The 23,996-nt window shown below is 36.7% G+C and overlaps 1 protein-coding gene and 1 long non-coding RNA gene across 2 annotated transcripts; both read left to right on the top strand.

Moving 5' to 3' along the window:
- Window positions 1-231: 231 nt before the first annotated feature.
- On the top strand, window positions 232-1,170 carry LOC145131138 (uncharacterized). The gene has a single exon (XM_079065868.1). The coding sequence runs from the start codon at window positions 232-234 to the stop codon at window positions 1,168-1,170; it is 939 nt and encodes a 312-aa protein (XP_078921994.1).
- Window positions 1,171-7,207: 6,037 nt separating this feature from the next.
- On the top strand, window positions 7,208-8,722 carry LOC145128996 (uncharacterized). Its single transcript, XR_013717236.1, has 3 exons — window positions 7,208-7,788; window positions 8,048-8,154; window positions 8,398-8,722. It is a non-coding gene; the product is annotated as an uncharacterized LOC145128996 (long non-coding RNA).
- The last annotated feature ends 15,274 nt before the right edge of the window (window positions 8,723-23,996 follow it).

The raw sequence follows: 23,996 nt of genomic DNA, 5'->3' as shown, positions 1-23,996 counted from the left end.
CCCCCAGGGTCAATCAACTCATGGACCGACATGGCAAGAGCTTTTCTTGACAAGTTCTATCCCGCTTCAAGAGTCTCAAGTCTTAGAAATGAGATTTGTGGAATCCGCCAAGGTGAAAATGAGACTTTTCATGATTATTGGGAGAGGTTCAACAACTTGGGCTATAGTTGTCCACAACATCAAATTCCGGAACAACTCCTCATTCAACACTTCTATGAGGGATTCTTGCCAATGGAGAGAAGACTAGTTGATGCCTCAAGTGGTGGTGATGTCTTTAGAAAATGTCCACAACAAACAAGACAACTCTTCAACACCATAGCCGCAAATTCACAACATTTTGGCCAGCGCCAAGATATGAAGAGAGAAACTCAACAAAAAGTCAATGAAGTGGGGACGTCAAATCTAGAGTCTCAAATCAATTATTTAACATCCGTTGTTCAAAAGTTATCTATGGGACAAACTCCACAAGTGATGGTTTGTGGAATATGTGCAACAATGGGACATCTTACGGATATGTGTCCCATTCTCCAAGAAGATGCGGAACACGTGAATGCCACGGGAGAATTCCAAAACTACCACAACAAACCATCCGGTTACCAAAATGCATATAATTCAAGTTCGAAGCCAAATCCCAATATGAGCTTTAACCCAAGACCATTGCCTCAAAATGCATTGGTTAGACCTTCCTACCCACCACAACAACCTCACTACCAACATCCACAACCACACTATAAACCCAAACCGCACCCTCCACATCATCATCACCAACAACCTCCTCAATCCCAACCGAGTAGCTCCGGAATGTCTCTTGAAGACATTTTCAAATCATTAGCCACTAGCACCCAACAATTCCAAAAATATACAAGGACTAGTATCTCTAACCTTGAAGCACAAATGGGAGATATAGTTACACCTATAAGAAAGTTGGAGTCCCGTGGCAAATTACCTTCTCAAACCGAAAAGAACCCAAATGTCAATGTAGTGACTTTGAGGAGTGGTAAACAAACCGGAGAAAGTAGTTACAAGAAGAATTCAAGGGACGATGAGGAAGAAATAGAGATCACTCCCATTGAGGATCCTATTATTAATAATGATGCACAAGCCAACGTTCCAAATAAGTCTATTCCCCTAGTGACACCAATAGCCACTCAACCGCCATTCCCCTCCTAACTTGCAACTTCAAAGAACAATATGGAGGAGAAAGAAATTTTGGACACCTTCTAAAAGGTGGAAGTAAACATCCCTTTACTCGATGCAATCAAACAAATCCCTAGATATGAAAAATTCTTGAAATAGATTTGTACCAACAAGAGGAAGTTGAAGTGAAATGAGAAAATCTTAATGAATGAAAACGCATCCTTGGTTTTACAAATGAAACTTCCACTCGAATGCAAAGATCCAGGAATGTTTACGGTTCCTTGCAAGATTGGAAATGTCACTTTTAGTAGCGCTATACTCGATCTTGGTGCTTCTATCAATGTCATTCCCTATTCGGTGTATGAATCATTGAATGTCGGTCCTTTAAGTGAAACCGATGTCATAATTTCTATTGCGGACAAATCAAGTGTCTTTCCTAGAGGTGTTTTGGAAGATATCTTAGTGCAAGTGAACCAATTGTTCTTCCTGGCGGATTTATATGTGATTGATCTAGAAGAACAAGTGTCCTCCAAGTCGGCTTTAATTTTACTTGGGAGACCGTTTTTGAAGACGGTTAGGACAAAAATCGATGTGTATGCGGGAAGTTTGACAATGGAGTTTGATGGTGAAACAATAAGTTTTAATATTTATGATGCCATGAGATATCCTAGTGATGTTTCATCTTTGTACTTTGTTGATGTTGTTGAGCCAATAACCCATGAATTGTTTGAGTTATCCAATGGTGATATGTTGGAGATGATCCTAAGCAAGAGGTTCAATTGTGGGAAGCTAGTCGAGCAATTAAAGCTTTATTCTTTGGATCCGGAGGTTGAGAAGTTGGTGAATAAAATGGAGATGAAGAAATCTACAAGATTAGATGTCAAGCAAATTGAATTTCCCCCAACCCATACGAAGTTGCCGCCATCCCTTGTTCAACCACCGGAGTTCCTACCTCAACATTTGAAGTATGCAAAAATGAGACTCTTCCGGTTATATTTCAACTCACTTAACCGAATTTGAAGAAGAGAAACTCCTTAAGTTCTTGAAGGAACATAAGGAAGCTATGGGCTAGACAATTGCGGATATCAAAGGATTGATCCCCTCTACTTGTATGCACAAGATCTTGATGGAGGATGAATGCAAACCGAGTCGGGATGCACAAAGAAGATTGAACCCGCCAATGATGGAAGTGGTCAAGAAAGAGATATTGAAGCTCCTTGATGCGGGGAAGATCTATCCAATCTCGGATAGCAAATGGGTGAGCCCGATGCAAGTGCTGCCGAAGAAGACGGGAATCACAGTGGTCAAGAAAAACAAATGTATATCTACTAAATAAGCAACAAGTAAAAACACATTTTTTTATAAAACACTTTTCATCCAAGTTTTAATCACGAGTTTACAATAAAATATATCTACTAAATAAGCAACAAGTAAAAACACAACTTTTTATAAAATTATTCTTCTATACTAAGTCCTTGTGCTCCAATCGTCTCACGTACAATGGCTGCTACGGAAACCTGTAAAACATGTAAATATCTACTGCATCAGACCATAGGTCTGGTAAGTTATATTTTAATCTGTTTCCATGTCACTCTACTCTTATTCTAATCGTTCTATCTTTACAGGCTCTATCTTTCTTCTTTTCCCCTTTCTCATACTCTACAATCTAGGCTCTTCTTCTAATAGAATACATTGCTATTCTTTCTTATTCATCTTTCTTCTACTCTTTTCTCATGCTTTCTCATCACATATATCTCTTACTCTATCTTTTACTCTTCGTCTCTACTCTTTTCTTCACTCTCTCATACTTTTTCTTATCCTCTTCTCAGGCTTATCTTATACTCTATGCACACTCTATCTTCTCTATTTATCTCTCACATACTCTTCATTCTATATCTCTTTTCTTGTCCATTACTCTTATCTCATCTTATATTGTTTATGTTCTTCTCATACTCTATGCATTCTCTTATCATATTCTTAAACTGCTCTTAACACATCTCTTACTCTTAGCACGTCTGTCTCATTCTCTACTTACTCTTCATCTCTCTATTCTCGACTATGATGCCTCATCATTCTATTGTCATTTAGACCCAACGGTCCAATCTCATACTATAATCTCATCTATCTTCTAAAGGAAACAACATCCGACTAACCTTACCAGGTACACTCATCCAGACTTACTCCCCTCTCTTATGATCCCTCATATATCCTTAATCATTTTCTTCTCTTAAATCCCTCATAGATCCTTTACTCTGAATCTCTCATGGATTACATGTAAATTCTCAAAAGAACTCGCTTTCCATGCTCCACTTATGGAACCTTTTCTCTATCTTCTCTTCGCATACATAGTCTTTATTCCCACAGGAAGCATCTATCTACATCCTTAAAGGGGCCATGCTCTTATTCCCGTAGGAATCATACTCTTTATTCTGGGAGGAATCATACTTTTTTTCCTAAAGGAATCATCTTTCTACCCTTCTCCAACTCTTTTATATGACTCATCACATAACACTTGTCCCATGGACAATCCATCTCTTTATCTCATCAACATATATTATACTACTTATATAGTACTTAAATCATGAAGTACTTATCTAATTCTTATTCCCAAATCTCTTACATACATAGTCATGTATATGATTATAATGCATATAATCATATTCTATCTCTTTCTACCATATCATAGGTATTTAAGAAATACCTTTCTCATCTAACCATACATATTCTAGGTATACGTACATGCTCTGATACATGTTTCTCAACATATACCCTATACATAGTTTAATATTTGTTCATGATCTGTTACATTATTTAGAACATATATGCAAACTCTATATTCATCTAATAACTTGAGGGCATACACTTAGTGCCTCAAGATCCAATCATGCATGCATATATATATATATATATATATATATATATATATATATATATATATATATATATAAGATTATAAACATATAATCATACTCTAAAGAGATAGAGTGAGAGCTATAACTTACCTTGCTAGTTAGTAAAAACTAACCATCCTTAGCTCCATTCTTCAATTGATGCATCTTGATCCATCTTTTTTCCTCTTAGGCCTATTCATACATTTATACAAGTTTCTTAATACTTGTCTTAGCCTATTATGAGCTTAAGGACTCTTATGGTAAAAAGGGTCATTTAATGGATCAATATTCAATCTTTTCATTTTCTACTTCTAAATCCAATCAAAACAATGAATTAATCATCCCATACTACCTAATTCTTTACACTCTTATATCTAATGCATCAATTCAACATTTACACAAGTTAGGGTTTCAAACCTTAACTCTCAATGGGCTAATTTCACCGTGGAAATCATCCACAAAGCTTGATCAACGCTTCTAAACACTCTTAATAGAATCATATAAAAGCTATAGATTTATCAAACCAAGCATTCTCACCAGTGTAACACATTCACCATTAAAGTTCAAAGGTTAAGAAAATGGAGATTTCATTACCTTAAGAGTTTAAGGATGTTCAATCCTTATTAGGATCCATCTCTAGTTCATCCAATCACTATCTCACCCTCAAAATTGCCTCATATCTGCTCTCCCTAACTATGGGGTGTTTTGGTTCGAAATAAGGATTTAACAGGTTTAAAAATATGTCCTGACATCGTTGCCACGTCGTGGTGACAACATTTCATAGATTCCATCTTTAGAACATTTTATTTAAATCTTTAAACAGTCATAACTTCTTCGTTTCAAACCTGTTTCCAGTTATCTTTTTATCCACGCGAAGGTATTGACAATATCTACAATTCTATATAATTACTTTTGGGTTAATTCATATGTAACTTAATACATTATGCCAAGCAAAATGCTTAAAATACCAATTTGACGCATTTTCTAATGCATCTTCAAAGATCCATATCTTCTTCGTCTTATCTCCATTTTCCACAAATCTTATATCCACACAAAGGTGGGGATGAGTTCAACAACTCCACCAAATCATTTCTCACTAACATTATATGGGTCTTAATCTATTAAGTCACAAATTTGACCCAAAAAGCATAAAATTTCCTATTTTACCCTTTTGGACAAAATGCAGCTTCTCTGCATTTTTTCTTTTGAACGCACTTATATAATCTCATATAAGTGAATTAAACTTATCTTTTTCCATCGTCATGAAGTCACACTTTCATAAACTTATAAATTCTCATAAATGACCATTTTGACCTTTTGGTCAATATTTGACTAAAAGTCAAATCTCTCTAAATATCATGTTCTTACAATGATGGTCTCTTCCTACTTCGATTGCATAGAACAATATTTATTCGGATCTCAAATGTTCTTAAGCACTTATAGTTATTTCCCTTGAATACAAATTCATTTCTCTAATGTTCCTCGATCCCATGGGTGGTTATCCACCCTTAAAATTCTTTTTACAAAGCTTGATTCACAGAAAGTTGCATGACTCTGTTAGGCCATAGTGAATATTATATGTTAGCAATGTTACACACGATAACACTGCATACTCACCATACACACTAAATCTTGACTTTATCATCTAGTTTTACGATTCACAAGTGGCTGCAGTTGGTCCCAAAATTGTATCCCTTCCAGAAAAGGATGTCTAAGTCCCTTTGTGCTACTCTCCTTGACTCTTCCATGTGTTGTCTCATCGAGGCCATAGCGTCTTTCTTCATGTTGTTCCATCACTCCCCCCTTCAAGTGTTCGATATCTATTAATAAAGTTGGCATTTCTTGCTCTTGCGTAACATCTTCGCTAATCTCATTTCTCACATGTCGGATGCGACTTCAAGTTTATACCATCATTAGAGATCCAGTTAACTAGTTTTAATAAAGATTAGTTTCAACATTATATTAGATTAACATCCTAAGCCTAAGGCATGGCAATTAAGAATGCTAGGTTTAAGATTTTAACCTAAGAACGCTATCTCAAGGTTAACCTAATCAACACTAGGTCATTTTTTTACAAGAGCATAAGGGATGCTAAGACCAATGTCTATAACCATACAAATTCTATTTCAAATTTACCGCTAGTGTCTATAGTTTAAATCTAAGTACTAATATAAGCACCTAATTCACTTAAACCAAAGCTTTGATACCAAACTACAACACCCCTCGCATGGGCCTATCTGACATAGCCTTTAATAAAATTCTTTAAAATAATTTTAAAGTTTTATTAGTGAAAAACTAGTCCCAAATTTTAAATGAAATTTTTTTTTCAGAGTTTAAATACAGATAATGGTCTCAGTAAAACGTTTCCCAAAACATTTAGTGGTTTAATACAACATTTCATGTGATAGTCCTACAATAGATATCAAAACAAAGGTTTAAGAAGACAATAAAAACCAAAGGTCCTCTAAATATATAAAGCTTTTGAGTCCTCTAAGATTTTAACAAAATCTATTAACCTGTAAACAAATTATCAATAAGCAGGTTAGGCCTTGGGGAGCCTAGTGAGTACAATCCTAGGTTTAGACATTATGGACGGTGTATGAATTACACTAGTACAAAAATGACTTATAGCCACACTTTTTGGAAACATGGTCGTCAAGAATTTGGTTAATTGTGTCACTAAGGTCATTAATCAAATTTTTGTAATGCTTTAGTCACATATTAGTTAAAAAAAAACGTCACCGTTGTAACCATGGTAATCACGATTTTAGTTATATACGTCACTAAAGGTCATTAATCAAATTCTAGTAATGTTTTAGTCACAGTTTAACTAACAGTCGTCACAAGATGTCATCAATTGTGACATGTTTTTGTTTAATATCTAGCTTTATTTTGTGATGGTTATTAACCGAGACGTACTTTAGTTATAGGTTAACTAAAAGTATTTTATAGTCATGTTTTAATTTTATATGTATCTAAAAGTAAAAAATAGTAATAATAAAAAGAGGTAAAAAAACATGTCACCATAAGTTTTTTTATAGTGACAGTGTTGAAAAGTAAAACCAATATTTGGAGGGAAACATTTTTCCCTCATTCCAATTATCCCTCTTTACTAAAATTTCAGTATTTTCCCTCCTTACCGAAAGTTAAATGTTTTAATTTCCCTTTTTTATCGAAAAAAAAAAGTTAACCTAATCCCCTCATCTATCTGTTCCGTCATCTCCACAAAACCTTGGATTCGCCCCCTTTTTTCTCATACGGAATTTCAGGAGTTCTTGGCACTTCTTCTACTTCTTCCCTGGTACACGAGTTCATGGAGTTCAAGTTCTGACATCCTCAATGTCTTCTCCTTCTAAGCATTTCATCTACTTCTTCCCTGATACGCCGTCGCACTTCCATGATCATCTTGACCTTCAAGTAGGTGTTGGCTTGTGTCATAGCTCCTTCTCCTTCTTAGCATCTGTCGTCGTCATTTCTCCTCCGACATCCTCAGCTCCTCCGATTTCAGAGCTCCTCTGTGAAGGTTGGTTCTTCTTCATTCACATCTCCTCCGGTTTTAGAAGTTCATTTACAAAGACGATTCTAAAGATACAATTTTAGAAGTTCATTAACAAAGACGATTCAGAAGATACGATTTCAGAAGTTCATTGACAAAGATGATTTTGAAGCCCATTTGGTCTTGTTTGATCTTATAATATTGTGGAAAGATTCTCAAAACGGAATATTACCATCTAATCTGGTTATTAAGAATGATTTCCAAGTAAGTTTTCATAAGTTATACTCTTGATAACTCATCATTAATTCACACAAGTTGTTAAGAAAATACGTTTCATCCTTCTTTTACTATGTTTTTGTGTTTTTAATAATGGTAGATACCAATGATTCTTACTGTTGAAGATGACCTAATGGTCCTATCCTAGGATCCAAGTAAATTTTGGGTCTTTCTATTTCTTTTTGCATCATGTTCTACAATTAATTTGATGTGGTAACTGTATTATGGGCACAATTGTCTTCTTTAGGGATTTAGAGAGAAGAATTATGGAAATAGAGATGGAAATAACACATTAAATCTAGCCAGAAACCAAGGTTTTCTTAGTGACCACTTGAAGTCATCTTCTAAGACAAGGTATCTATATTGGGTTGCTATTATGTTTGGTTTTACTCCTAAAATCATGATTTTCTTCTGTTATGTTCCTAGATATATTACTTACTCAAAAGAAGATGAAATAGTAATATGTATGCAATCGGTTATGGTTATGTCTTCGATGGTAGGATTTTAAGGAAAATTTGTTTCGATTTGTGTAGATACGATTTCAGGTATCCACTTATCTTAAAGTCTCACATCTCTTCATATTGGTCTCATGTACAGGTTCGAGAATTGAAAGTAGCAGAAGGAAAGTTCACTCTTATCTTTTTAGAAACTCCTAGCCTCAACAGATGACTAGAAAGTCATCAAGAAAATCTAGAAAGAATGGGAGGGGTATGAATGCCCAACTGAAGGAGCTATTGTTCAGGGTCGGTTGCCTTATTTGATTTGATTCTTTTCTTGACTCTTTAAATTGTTTATAATATGATTCCTGAAATTACTTCTTATTGTAATAATGGGTAGTGAAGTTGATTGGTAAGCTATACGATCACACAATATTCATGAAGAAAGGTCATGAAGGTTTATAAATATAAGTACATTGCTACTATGGGAAAAGACTTTGAAAATATGTTATGAGTAAAAAATATAAGTACATTGCTATTATGTGTAAAAGATGAAGTATGTTGCCTATATTATATGTAAATGTATAGTGAAGTTGATTTGTAATGATTTATCAAATTGTTGTTGTCAACATATATTCTATATGTGAATGTGAATGTGTATGTGAATGTTGTATTTTATTTATTAATTTAAGTTGTTTATTAGAATAATGTACAACAGTTATGAAAAACAAAAAAGAGTGATTAAATGTCAACAATAGTCACATTTTAATCTTTATGTGTCACTAAATGTCAATAATAGTCTTGACAAACAAAAAAACATGTGACCAAAAATAGTTTATGTTTACTGTTTAATATATTACGTGTCACTAAAAGTTAATAATAATCACGGCAAACAAAAAACCATGTGACTAAATGTAGTTTATGGTCACGGTATAATATATTACATGTTACTGAAATTTAACAATAGTCATGAAAAACGGAAAAACGTGCGAGTAAATGTACCTTATGGTCACGCTTTAATCAATTATGTGTCACTAAAAGTCAGCAATTATAATGAAAACAAAACAAATTGTGAGGGAAAGTAGTTTATGGTGACGGGTATCAAAAAATGATTGAAAAAACTACAAAAATTGGTACCATATGATGATGGTTTTTACGTATAGTAACGGTTTTTATGGGTTACAGTCAACAAAATTAAACTGTCACCATAGCTTACCTTTAATGGTGTGACCTTTCATTTCACATTGAATGAAAAAAAACCTGTCATAAAATGTCTATAGTGACAGGTTTTTTGCATGGCCAAAGACCAGTTTTGTACTAGAGGAATGAACACTTTTGTTCATACACCAATGTACAAACCCATACCTTCTCGAAATATCAAAATCAGCAATAATCAATTTGGGGAAAAATATAACTTTTAACAAAGTACATTGTCAATTATGACAATGTCTATACAAACTTCACAATCAAACAAACAATACCAAGTGGGTGTATATTGATTAGCACCTTTCAATAATCAAAACCCAAAAATAGTAGTTAACTGAATAAATGCTCAGGTGAGCTAAAACAAAATAGAAATCCATATTTCCAAATTCAACATTCCAATACATCTGAAAGTAATATAAGAAATTGGATTTATTTTCCAAACATAATATAAGGGTCCTACATGCCCAAAAGGTTTCCATAAAACATTTATGTTTCTAGAAAGAGAAAAATACGTCCCAAAATATACAAAAGGGGTAAAACAAAATCAATCACAAAAAGTAGGATGCAATGCATGGAACTACTCTAAATCCCTTTTCACTCTTAAAGTCTAGCCCACAATAAACGTCGAATGTGCAGTACTCATGACAGATGAAACTGCCAACTTTTGCACTCACATATGAGAACAAAAGGTTGATGGCTAGGTGTGAAGAATGCACGATAGACGAAACTTCTGAATTTTTCCCTTACACCCACAAACATACACTAGGGACCATCCACCTAGGCCACACAAGGGGTAATGAGCCTCTACTCGTGCATATGAGGATAATCTAGAAATATATTCATAAACAGATAACAAGAAACAACAACTGTCCATTGGGTACCCGGGACCACAAAGTCACACCTATCCTATCATGATTTTCATGTATGCAACACGTAGGATGCCAAAATATCTTTTCTCAAAATAATAATTTTTAGCTCTATATCAACCAAAAACATTTCTGAGAATATAGTTTCATGAATGCATAAATAAAACCCATACGTGAAACTAGAAATCAAGTATATGTTCACGTAGTTTCAAATCACAAAACCAATAATAAGGAATGTGTATTCCCGAAGGTTCTAGAACAGGAAGTCAAGAATATATAAATTCTTACTATCAAATAATAAGATAAAGCCCCTCAATGCAAATATTTCCAAAACATGCCCTTTATTTAATTATGGGTGTCTACGAATTATAATAAATAGTATCAAGCAGAGGAAAAACACATAAGGGATATATATAGAGTCGAAATCATATTTATAGTTTTAATTAAAATAATGGGAAACACATCTAACATAATCATATTGTGGGGACTGTGTTCTAAGATAAAAGCGCTCACCTTAAGTCCTAAGCTTGAAGCACCAAAGATCTTCTTCACTTGAGATATATCACTTCAATCTCCAAACTTCCCAAATCAATCACCTAATATCATTACAAGGTATCAATGACTAAAATACCCTTCTATGGGTAAACTTAACATTCTAAGCTCAAAATATCACCAAAATTTCCTAATATGGATCATAGAAGCAAAAGGGAATAGAAGGAATGAACCAAACCCGAGACACAAGCATGACACAAAACTAAAAACAAGGTGGGATAGCAACCACGTCGCGACCAACTATGATCCGCATTGCGAAAACTAGAATAGATGTAAAATATGGGTTTTGTTTCTCAATTAAACATCCTATTTTCAAATGAACTTCAAGGACGCATCCAGTGACTCAAATGACTTCCAACTAGAATTAAAACTACTTAAATGACTACAATGAAGGATCCCCAAGTGGTTCATATCCTTGTAGTAACTTTAAAATGCTTATATTTATAAAATTGCTTTTAAAAGTCAAAAACTATCAAAACTCTAATGTTTGAAGGAATTGCTTCAAAAGACAGTTTATTTGATTCCACACCTACAATAAAACCTCCAAAACCATGAGACAAGGATTGTTAACTATATCATGGATTCAAATGGATATACCTAATCAAAACATGAACTCAAGCTCATATCATTGCTTAGAGTCAATAAATTGAATCAATGAACCATATAATTGAAAATACCCAAAATTTCACAATATAAGCTAGATTTGAATCAAATACCAAATAATCTCACCATAACTCATTTTTTGACAAATATATCATAGATTTGAAGTTAAATACAACCAGTACACATAAATCAAGCTCATAACTAGACAATGAACCTCAAATTCTGATTTCACCATTTGTGGTTAAGGAAACCCATCAAAACAACTCCAATCTCATAAATCTCACAACTATTAGCTAATTGGATCTTGGATGTGGATCAAGGAATGAAACTACATCAATACTCTCATAAGAACGTCATAAATAAAGTACCAAAATTCGAATATATACAAACACACAAACCCAAGGTCGAATTTGGATATAAAAAGGGAAGAAAGCTAACTTCCAAGCCAGATGATGTGAGGATTCTACCAATACTTCAATCAATAACTTTAAGCTTCAAAACTGAGAAGATTTGATAGAATATCGAGTTACAGTGAGGGAAAGTTGCTAGAGTCGAATGGGGAAGAAAACAGGTAAGAATGAGGTGAAAAGAAGGAGTTGTTGATGTGAAAAGGATCTGCATTGTAGACATGCCACTTCAACCAAATGGGCATAGCGCGTCCATAGTTTTTGAAAATTTGATAGTTTTGGTCCCTTTTTCTAAATTCCTTTCAATTAAGGTCCCTAGCTTGGCTCAAAAACTTAATAAAATTTATCGTTAGTCTAACATTGGTTCTTGTCCATCATAACTTTAGAAAACCTGGTCTGGGATGCTTATTTGGTCAAATTCTAGGGTCAAACACAAGTTTTTGTAACTTGTCACCTTTAGCGCTGAAACTTTAAAAGTTTTCATTCGATACCCAAACTCTATCAAAATTTATTTATAACTTAATAACAATGTTTATTATGATTATTAATCAAACCATTTACTTTTATTTATTTATTTATACCATTTCAATTTTATTTTATTTTTATTTAAATAGAATTTTATTTTTACTAAAAACCCAACCTTCTAGCCCCTAAAACAAGATGTTGCACACACACACATACTCTCTCTCTCTCTCTCTCTCTATATATATATATATATATATATATATATATATATATATATATATATATATAGCTAGGTGGTACGATGGTTTAAGGTGGCGAGGGCTATGCATTAGGCAGTAAATCGGTGGTTGATGGTGTGTTGTGGTCAGAGAGGATGGTGGCGTGGTGTGGACAGGGACTGTGTGAGGGTTTTCCAATGGTTTTTCCTTTATAAGGTGATGCACGTGGTGGTTATGATGGTGTAATATTAGTTGTCGGTTGGTGTGGAAAGTCCCTTTGTTGATAAGATCGACGAAGAAGATGGTAACGATGGTGATAGTTTTCAAGAGGTGGTGGTACCTGCGATTGTAGGGGTGAAATGGTGGCGGCAGTTACAGTGGTTATTGTATGTCGATTTCTATTCTAAAGGGTTCTTTTATTACAAAAAATGAAAACAAAAAAATTCTTCCCATGTCATATCTCAATCTTTAGTTAAACCGGTCACAATGGGTATTCTCCTTACTTTGTTTATAAAGTTCTAGTTTATCCTTTTTGTATTCTTTTTTGAAAAAACAATAATTATTTTTATGTAGAAACAATAATTGTCTTTTTGGTTTACGTTCTCATGTGGATTTGATTGTATATGTTTAATTTAAGTTCAAAATTTTTTTATTTTTTTTGAATTTGGTTTCCAAACCCCAAGATTTTTGAAATTCTTCTTTCCAGCTCAAATAAAAGAACTAACACAAACCCATATAAAAGTAAGTAGCTTTTATCAAATCTGCAAATTAGAAGTTGATGATTTTTTTGTTCTCAGACATTTCTAAGTCGATGAATTAATCTGTTTTTTTTATGTATTGTAAAACAATTATCAATCTACATGCACAAAACAACACCAAGCTTATAAACTGTAACCATTTAGAATAAAAAATAACATAATAATCTGTTTTCAAGAAAATAGTTGAAATAATATTGTAACACCCCGATTCCCATGTATGAATTTAAAGTTTAATATATATATATATATATACTCATTTTCAGGGAAACTCGACGAGTTGGGAGGATCCAACTCGTCGTGTAGGGTATTTAATGTCGCGTATCTTTCAATGTCTACTTGACGAGTTGAAAGACCCCAACTCGACGAGTTGAAGGCTGAACATGAAAACCCTAATTTTTAGGGTTTGCACCCTATTTAAAGGCCTTAACTCTCATTGTTAGCCTCCCTCACCATCCCCTCAGTCCAGAGAAAACCCTAAACGTGCCACTTTCCCCATTTTGTGTGTGTCATTACTAGAAAAACAGTCTTATACGACGCACAATGCGTGTCGTAAAACGCTCAGACGACGTGCAAATGCGTGTCTAGTAAGGCCCTGTCATAACGAGAGACGACACGTTTTTGCGTGTCGTCTATTTAGGACGCGCATTTACGATGCACAGTTACGACACGCATTTACGATGATCATTTACGACACACAATGCGTATCAAGGAAGGCCATGTCATAAAGGAAGACGACACACATTTTCATGTCGTAACCTTACGACGCGCGTTTAGGAAGCACATTGCGTATAATTAAAGCCCCTGTTATAAATGAAGATGACACGCATTTGCGTGTTATAAACTTCAGCAACCATTGACGATACGCATATACAATGTGCCTTTACGATACTCATTTACGCATAATACAAAAATATATAAACAAATATATACCAAAAACAATCAATTTCAACCAATAACATCATGTCAAAAAATTGTAATACATTGATATTAAGGGGATCTAATTGTAAATTGTTATTAAGAGGTTTTCCCTAACTATATAACCTAATACTACATTGCTATTAAGGGGCACCTTCTTGTTTCAGATATCATGTCAAAAAAATCATCCATATCATTGTTTTGCCACCTGGTGTGGTGTACTGGGCTTCTGTCCACCGGGCGTGGATGGAAAGTAATGACTTGAACACTAGCTGAAAACTCACAATTCTAGTGAAAACACAACATCCTTAGGCTTCTCCGATGAACGAAAGCGTACAACCTATGCAGTTTCCATTATTAGATAAAAAAATCATGAGGAGTCCCATATAATATGATGGTGCACCTGACGATTGTGAACATACTCAAGAAAAGATGGAACATCAGGATAACGATTGAAAAGGAGATACCTGACTACCCCAAAAAGTTAGCATCTTGTCAATATGTTCACACATAACATTGGGTTCAAACTTGATTTCCTGGATGCAAGGGAAAATATAAAGGCACCAACTTAAATGATTCAGGAAAATGTAACATTTTTATATAAGAAATAAACCTCGAATAGTTTAATTTCTTCATCAGGTGCCAGGATTTCTATTGGCTTTTCTAGTGCCCTTCACAAAAGATTTCTATTGGCTTTTCTAGTGCCCTTCACAAAAGCCTCCCAACATACCTGGTATGTAAAAAAAGATTCAGAATAATGAGAGAGAGAGAGAGAGAGAGAGAGAGAGAGAGAGAGAGAGAGAGAGAGAGAGGGAGAGAGAATGGATACCGAAGTTCCTCCTTAAATAGATGCCTTTTATTCAAAACTTTGAACGAAATGTGTAGATTTAAGAATAAAATAGTCAATGCGTATATAAGCTGTTTAAAAAATAACAAGATACAAAAATAGTCTCTCCCTTTTCTGTTTAACACTTGACCTTAACAACTATACATAATGACTTAATCTAGGCAAAATAATACAAGGTTTAAGCCAAAAAAAACATGGCTTGAATGCTTAATAGACTAAGACACCATCTCTTTACCTATTTTCCCTTCTTATTTTTTTCCACGCATCTTATTTCGATAAAGTTGATGAACATTGTTAAACTACTAAATACTATGAACATTGGTTTCTAAAATTATCTCATTCACTCAATTTATTGGGTTAAAATAAGAGACATCAAATAGTTAAATTAAATATAAAATTAGAATAACCTCAAAACCCAATTTTATATATTTTCATTATTTCTTTACCTTATTGCTTTGCTTAAGAGATCCTAAACACTCTCTCATTTGCTCAGATTTTGTACCAGGCCCGATGAGCTCATTAATAATAATAATAATAATAAATATAAACAATACTTAAATTATGATGGAAAAAGTAATATTTTTATTAAATGTTAAAATTTATAACATATAAAAAATATATTCTTTGTTGACTATATAATAAGCTAGATACCTGATCATCAGCTAAAATTCCACCAGAACAAGCCACGCTATTTTCCTTATCAAGCTTCCAGATCAATGCAGTTTTCTGAAAGGAAATTATCATAGCACATGGAATAACCGAAATTAAACTTTTGTATATATGTATAATTAATTGATACACATAAGTTAGAAGATAGTAATTAGGTGTATCCAAAACCTGGTGCCTGTAAAGAGGGAAAGATAAAAGACCATAAGGTAAAATTGCTTCAATAGTTGGTTGATAAAGATCCTGATAAGAAACCAAATATAACCTTTTAGTGCATGACGTGTCATTCAAAAGGTACAATATAAAAAATAAATAAAAACAAGATAACAGAATAACATCTAATACCCGTAGTGTTACTTGATAAATCAGCCTTTCATCACCAACTATTTCTTCAATGACCCCAGGGCGAGAATGACGAGATTGCCCTGCATACTGTGTTGTAGAAGGAACATACACAGGGGGCTTCATTGATGGTGGTAATAGCTTACAACCATGGTTATTTTTCATAGCTAAATCATTATGGGCCCAACTGTAACTGTCTTGTGGGTGAAAGTCAAACTTTGTTTAACTTGATGATGCAGTAACAAGAAGATCATTTTTTTCCATAAATTTCATGTCTTTGAAGGCTTGGCCTGGAACTAGAAGAAGACAGATTCTTAAGGTATGATGGAAGCATTCTTTTGGCATCTTTCTGAGGTAACTGATCATTAGAATCTGAACTTAACATAATAGTGATTTTCAGCAAGAATTATTATTTAAACTGATATAGATATTATAAGGAGCACATTTACGATGATTTAGAAAAGCTTTCTTGTGGTTGTCGTGTCTAACTGTATACCACGGGAACCTGGAATTCAGATAAACGTTTCTTATGATTTATGAATAATAACATAAAGGTTTTTGTATAGCATTGTGATTTCCATTTATATAGAAGATTGTATTTACTTATATTACTTGACACAGATGAAGTTAGTACTGACCAGTATCTTTACTATATATGTGGTTTGATTAAAGTTTGATTAGTAAAATGATATAAGTCACTGAAAGCAACTCTCTTATAACTAATTTTGACATAGCTTCCATGTTAAAGAATTACTTCAAAACACAATAACACATAAAAGAACAATACATGTAATCTACATCAATGTTATTGCTATTGTACATTACACTTAAGATTTAATAAAAACATGTGTAGTTCCTTGCTCAAAATATATAATATAGCATGAAAACAAAAGAGTCACACATTGGGGCATTTTATCAAACAGTTGGTGTTCACCAAAAAGTATCCCTAAACAGGCAGTGATTAATTATTCAAAGATTACCAGAAACAAACAAGAATCAAGCTTTGCATTCCATACTTCATAGCGATAACTCATGGAATTCATAGAGCTTCATTAAGCCAAACCATGGAAAAGAGAAAAGTAGAAATGAAGGAATATGAGAACAAGGCGGGGTTTTCTAATTTTTGGGGATTCCGTTTCCCGCTTAGCTATTAAAGGTTGGAAAACGCGCGTTCCATTAAAATTTATGAAGCGACATACTTAGACGACATGCGTTTTATTAAAGGTGTCCTCCGTGTTTTTTTTTGTATAGACACTAATGTAAGGGCACGCAATAATGCGTGACCTAAATCCTTAAATTTTTTTGAAGAGATGACACTTTTTTAATATCACACGCTTTTGCGTAACATAAGTCAATGAGTATCATGGTTTGCGTGTCGTAAAAGGGTATTTTTCTTGTAGTGTGTGAGCTTAAAAAGTGTTCTTTGGTTCTTTTCTTGAAGGAGTGTGAAGTTGGTGGTGCAAAGTTGAAGGGAGAAGCTTTAGATCCAGGATTTTCAGTGTTGTTGCAACCATTTGAAGGTATAAAGTCGTTATCTTGATCATCCATTTGCTAGATCTCTTCTATTGAATGTTTATGGCCATTAGTAGCTTATTTTGGGACCATTCTTGGATTTGAGCATGTTATGAAGCCATGGTTTCAGATCTGGACAGCTCATGGCCTCCGATGGCTTAAAGTTGCCAACTTTATCAAGTCTTGGCCCTCCTTCATGCTCTAAGTCCCTTGACAAGCCTTATTTGAGTATTTTAGCCCTCTTGATGTCATGCATGGATGTAAAGCTAGCAACTTTACGTGGTATTTAGTCCTAAGGGACCAGATCTATAGTTTGGGACTTTGGTTTCGCTTAGAGGTGTCTGAATGCCTTAAGACTAGGAAAACTCGACGAGTTGCCTAGCCAACTCGGCAAGTTGAGTCGGGTTTTCCAGCTTTCTGGATGTTGAAGAGCTCGACGAGTTGCTCTGGTAACTCAACGAGTTGTCTAGAGGTTTTCATGATTTTCTGAGATATGAAGGAACTCGACGAGTCAATAGATGCACTCGACGAGTTGGGTCAACATGGACTGTTGACCGTGACTATTGACCTTGACTGTTAACTTTGAATTTGACCATGGTTGACCAAGTTTGACCTTGAGGGTATTTTGGGTATTTCGTGTTTTTGATGAGGTTAGTCACTTAGTGATTGTAGGCAGTTGAGTTTTCCTCACTATACTTAGGGGTCGAAGGCACCAAGGCCGGCCCATTGGATTTATATCCTATTAGTTACCGATATGTTGAGTATAAGTTAGATATGCATGCTAGTTTGATATGCTAGTCTAGTAGATTTGTAGGACTACCTGTGATACTATTTGATTATATGTATGCGTATTTATTTGTTACATATCAACATGTTGTGTGGGTTGGGTTGAGGTTGTATTGCTCCGTGTTGTAGCCAACAAACCCTGGAGTATATCAGATATGAGCTGAGTGCCAGGGAGGGCATGCCAGACTCATACTGAGGACTCCTGAGCATTCCAGATACGAGCTGAGGGTTGGACCGAGCATGCCTGACTCGTATTGAGGGCTAATCATTGTATTCCAGTCCAAGGACTGAGAGAGCAATCTAGAAATAAGTTGTGGGCCGAGAACAAACCATACTGATGCTTTGGGCTCGAGAGCAAGCCCGATATGGGCTGAGGGCCAGGGAGGGCATGCCAGACTGATACTGTGGGCTGGGGGGGGGGTAATCCAGTCTTTAAAGCAGTGGACCCATTACATGCTGTTATTATGTGTACTATGTGTTATGTATCGGTATTTTGGGGGAACTCACTAAGCCTCTGGGTTACAGTTGTGGATTTTGTTTCAGGTATATCAGATGATCGTGAGAAGGCGAAGGCTTGATCGTGTACCTCCTCGTTTTTCATGTTGTGATTTCTGGGAAAACTAAAATATTGGATTATTTTGAAAACAATTTGTAAACAATGGATGGTTTTGGAATGTTTGAAAAGTTTAAATTTTACATGAACTTTATGGATGTTACAAGTTAGTATTAGAGCCTTGGTTTGAGTGAATTGGAGGAACACTCGTGTGAATCTAGTCTCAAACTTAGGAAAAGATTTTGAAAACGATTTTCAAATGGTTTTCAAAGTACTAAAGGAGGATGCGATGTGTACGTTCAGCCGGAGCCAGTAAGTAGACCCCAAAGTACGATACTGTTATTTGATATTGTGATATGTTAAAACAACATGCTAGTGATAGGCTAGGGATCTTCAGGAATTGGATGATAGAATTGTCTGATTATATGATGCCTGATAGCATAGGGTTTCCTTATATGAAATTGACATCATTACTATAGTTGCTTAGTGTATGCATCATGATTGTATATAACTAAGATCTTATAGCCTGATAATGTTTCGTTTGGCCTTATTTCATGTTCTATTTTGACGAAGGGCTTAGGGTATGATTAGATATTCAAATGTCTATAGGGTCCAGTGTTATGGATGGCTAACATACATGAGTGTTGCAGGGTTGGTGGAAGTTTCATGGATGAGTTGTGCGGGGTCAGTCGGCTAGTTGTGAGTTGTTTGTCCTTCCTCTAGGAGTGAGGATTGAGCGCTCGCCTATTCTTGTGTAGATTGTTAGGGCGCTGTGATGATCCTTGAGACAAATATGGGTAGGTTTGGAAGGTAGTATGGGCCGGTACTACTGAAAGCACAGGACCCATATGCGTATCAAGGAAGTCACAAAACCCTACGGCTTTGTTGTAAGTTGGTTCCCCATTATTCATATGGAAAGTATGATATCTTCTTGGTATAATTTCAGTATGGTGGTTACGAGGCGACTTGAGACAGGATCCGGGTCAGGATTGGGAGCTAGCAGTCAGGATAGGCCAGCATTGACAGAGGATCGCATTAGGGAGATCATCCGTTAGGAGGTGGTTGAGATTGCCTGGGGTCAGATTACGGAGATGTCCGGGTCTATCAAGACCGCACTGATGGAGTACTTTGATGACATATACACAACCATTGTTGAGACTGCTGCTGATGCAGCCTGTGCAGCTGTGGCGGCTACGGGTGTTGGGCCAGGACCGGTGTTTCAGTATCGGGACTTCGATAATTTGAAGACACCAAATTTTGATGGAGCTCAGGACCCGATTGTGGCCATGAGGTGGATATCTGATGTGGAGGGATGCTTCTTCACTTGTTCATGCCCTACTGACCAGAAGCTCAGATGCGATCTAAACCTCCTGAGGTCCGGAGCGAAGGCTTGGTGGAGACTTGTTACGAGATTGTACTCTGATTAGCAGAGAGTTGTAGTGTCATGGGATCAGTTCAAGGAGATTTTTCGGAATCGCTACATTGCTAGGGTTGAGCGAGAAAGGTTGGCTCAGGAGTTCTTGGAGTTGAGACAGGGTATGGAGTCGGTGATGGAGATCACCCGGATGTTTACTGAGAGGGCGATGTTTTGCCCTGAGTTTGCTTCTGAACAGCCTCAGATGACCCGATATTTGAGCATGCTCAAGATGGACATCAGACAGTTCGTGTCCACTCAGAGATGTGATACTTTGTTGGAGTTACAGGAGGCCGCCAGGCGGCGTGAGCTTGAGATTGAGTTGCAGTTGAGAAAGGAGAGGCAGGCCCTGGCGTAGTCGCAGCCGGCACCAAAGCGGTTCAAGACCGCCGATTCTAGGTCTGGAGGTCAGTGCGGCCACACTTGTGGGAAGTCTTGGAATGTTCATTCTGGAGCTTGTCGACCTAGTAGTGGGTGACACAAATGTGGAAAGGAGGTGAATTATGCGAGGGATTGCCGCCAGTCCGCCCCAGTTCCGAGTATGCGGATCTTTTACCATTGTGATCAGGTTGGCCACGTGAAGGCCAATTGTCTGTTGCTCGCCACCAAGCCGGCACAGGCTCCCACGGCAGCTACTCTGAGGATCACTGACGGGAGTTAGGCTAGGACAGAGCCCCCGAGGACTCAGGGACGCGCCTTCCAGCTCACTACTGAGGAGGCCAGGACCGCACCAGATGTTGTGGCTGGTATGTTTATATTCCTTATATCATTGATTATGTTTATTGTATGCTCATATGCTTGTGCCTATGTTAGGTACGTTTTTAGTGAACTCCTTGTCGTGTCTTGTATTGTTCGACTCGGGGGCGAGTTGGTCATTTTTATGTCGATCGTTTTAGTAGGGAGTTCGATTTTCCTTTAGGAGAGCTAGAGTGTTCGTTGCGAGTCTCCAACGCCAACAAACATGGGATTTCTGCTTCTTTAGTCTATCGGGGTTGTGTTCTATAGATCTTTGGGGTATCCTTCCGATTGACTTGATCCTGATTCCCATGGGGGATGTTTGTGTGATAGTGGGTATCGACTGGCTGAGTTGTTTCGGTGCCATGATCGACTGCGAGGGTTAGCGTGTGGTAGTTCGAACCCCAAGTGGGGGAGAACCGGTTATCTATGGAGAGGGCACCAAGTTGGGTTCAGGGATTTGCTCAGCAGCTAGGGCTCGATAGTATATTCAGCATGGGTGTGCAGGTTATTTGGCGTATGTTGTAGATACACGGGTCGGGGAGCATGTCTTAGTTTCAGATGTTCCAGTTGTTAGAGACTTCGCTGATGTGTTTCTGGAGGAGTTACCCAGAGTGCCTCCTGAGAGACAGGTCGAGTTCATGATCGACCTTGTGCCAGGTACGGCCCCTATTGCCAAGGCGTCGTACCAATTGGCACCGCCTGAGATGCAGGAGCTGTCATCTCAGCTGCAGGAGCTGCTAGGAAAGTAGTTTATCCGTCTGAGCAGTTCTCCATGGGGAGCGCTGATTCTTTTTGTCAAGAAGAAGGATGGTTCACACTGAATGTGCATTGATTACCGAGAGTTGAACAATATAACGGTGAAGAACCGTTACCCACTTCCATGGATTGATGATCTTTTCGATCAGTTGCAGGGAGCATCTTGGTTCTCCAAGATATATCTGAGGTCCGGGTACCATCAGGTCTGGGTGAGGGAGGAGGACGTGGAGAAGACCGCGTCTCGGACTCGTTATGGACATTACGAGTTCGTGGTGATGCCGTTTGGGCTCACGAACGCGCCGACAATATTCATGGACCTGATGAATTGGGTATGCAGGCTGACGCTCGATCGCTCGGTTATTGTGTTCATAGATGATATCTTGGTGTATTCCAAGACCAGAGAGGAGCATGAGGAGCATCTCTGCGAGCTTCTGGGAGTTTTGAGGTGAGAACGACTTTATGCGAAGTTCTCGAAATGCGAGTTTTGGTTGCGAGAGGTTCAGTTCCTTGAACATATCGTTAACCAGGATGGGATTTTGGTCGATCCGGCCTAAATCAAGGCGGTGATGCAGTGGGAGATTCCAAAATCTCCCTTGGATATCAGGAGTTTTCTGGGATTAGCAGGGTACTACCGGAGATTCATTCAGGATTTCTCCAAAATTGTGGTACCCCTCACTCGTCTGACGATCAAGGGAGTAGATTTCCGGTGGGGCTCTAAGTAGACAGACGGCCAAAGCGAGCGGACCATTCAGAACCTCGAGGATATGTTGAGGGCCTGCGTCATTGATTTTGGTGGGAGCTAGGACTCCTGCCTAGCCCTTGCAGAGTTCTCCTACAACAACAACTTTCACTCCGGCATTGGTGCCCCACCTTTTGAGTTGTTGTATGGGCGGAGATGTCATACCCCAGTCTGTTGGGGAGAGGTTGCTCATAGGGTGATGGGTCGGATGGAGGTAGTTCTGCAGACTGAAGGGTTTTGAGCAATATAACAACCTTAAGGTGCACATACAACCCTAATGCTTGGATCTATGATTTCTCTAGCTATACATGCAAAATTGTTTTCCAAAGCATGAAGCCTAAACTAGCATACAAAACTTGATAATTGAATCATAAAACTAGTTAGATTGTTTACCTCTTGTTGTAACTTGTTATCGTTTCCCTTTAAGAACTTAGCACCTCAAATGTGATACCTCTAATAAGTCACAAACACCACCAACAATTGGATGACTTCAGAGAGAGGTTCCAATGCACTAAAATCGTCTCTATGAACTCTAAGAACACAAGGGTCACCGATTTTAGGCCATAGGGTCATGGGTAAACTCTAATCCATACACTTTGGTTATGATCCATATCTCATGTGGGCTAACTCTTCATGGAAACTTACATAAACTTAGCCTATCATGGATCAATAGCCCAAACCATATATATATATATATATATATATATATATATATATATATATATATATATATATATATATATATCATTAATTTACATAATCAGTTCCCATTAATTTAATTAGTCTCTTTTGATCATTAAATTAATTCCAAATTAATTCTTGATCAATACTAATTAAATAACATGATTTCATATTAATATATTATACTTGTAATATATTAATAAATCATAAATAACTTCTTTCCCAAATGTCCATCCTATCAGATTGTTCTGGTGAAGGCAACCCAATAGGACCATGCTACTCTCGGGTCAAGTACATACCAATTTTTGTTAAGGTCTTAGACACCTAATCATTGAAACTACTATCGTCCTTCAGCCCAATGCTCCTCGCATGTTGCAAGTGCTTAACCCTACTCAGTCCCTTCGTAAGGGGATCTACTGGGTTCTCCTCTGGTGATACCCTCTTTACCACAAGGATTCCTTCTTCCACACGATGTGTTATGAAGTGATATTTTCTATCGATGTGCCTGGATCTGCCATGATACCTTGGCTCCTTGGTTAAGGGAACCGTTGTTGCGTTTTGAGAACTATAACACTCCTATGGTGCACATGCAACCCTAAATGCTTTGGATCTATGTTTTCTCTAATTATACATGTTTTTTCTTTTTCTAAAGCATTCTCCCTAGCTAGCATACAATTAAAGCTATATAATATAAAACTTAGTTTAGATGCTTACCTCTTGTGTAGGGTAGAGTTC

This window comes from Lactuca virosa, chromosome 8 (genome assembly GCF_052849685.1).
Source record: "Lactuca virosa cultivar CGN04683 chromosome 8, Lactuca_virosa_CGN04683_v6, whole genome shotgun sequence".
Classification (NCBI taxonomy): Eukaryota; Viridiplantae; Streptophyta; class Magnoliopsida; order Asterales; family Asteraceae; genus Lactuca; species Lactuca virosa.
The sequence above is the reverse complement of the archived record's forward strand: the minus strand, read 5'-3'. Positions and strand labels throughout refer to the sequence as shown.

Excerpts from the sequence above, each read along its gene's own strand:
- LOC145131138 (XM_079065868.1), top strand. The coding sequence starts at position 232 with ATGGAGAGAAGACTAGTTGATGCCTCAAGTGGTGGTGATGTCTTTAGA.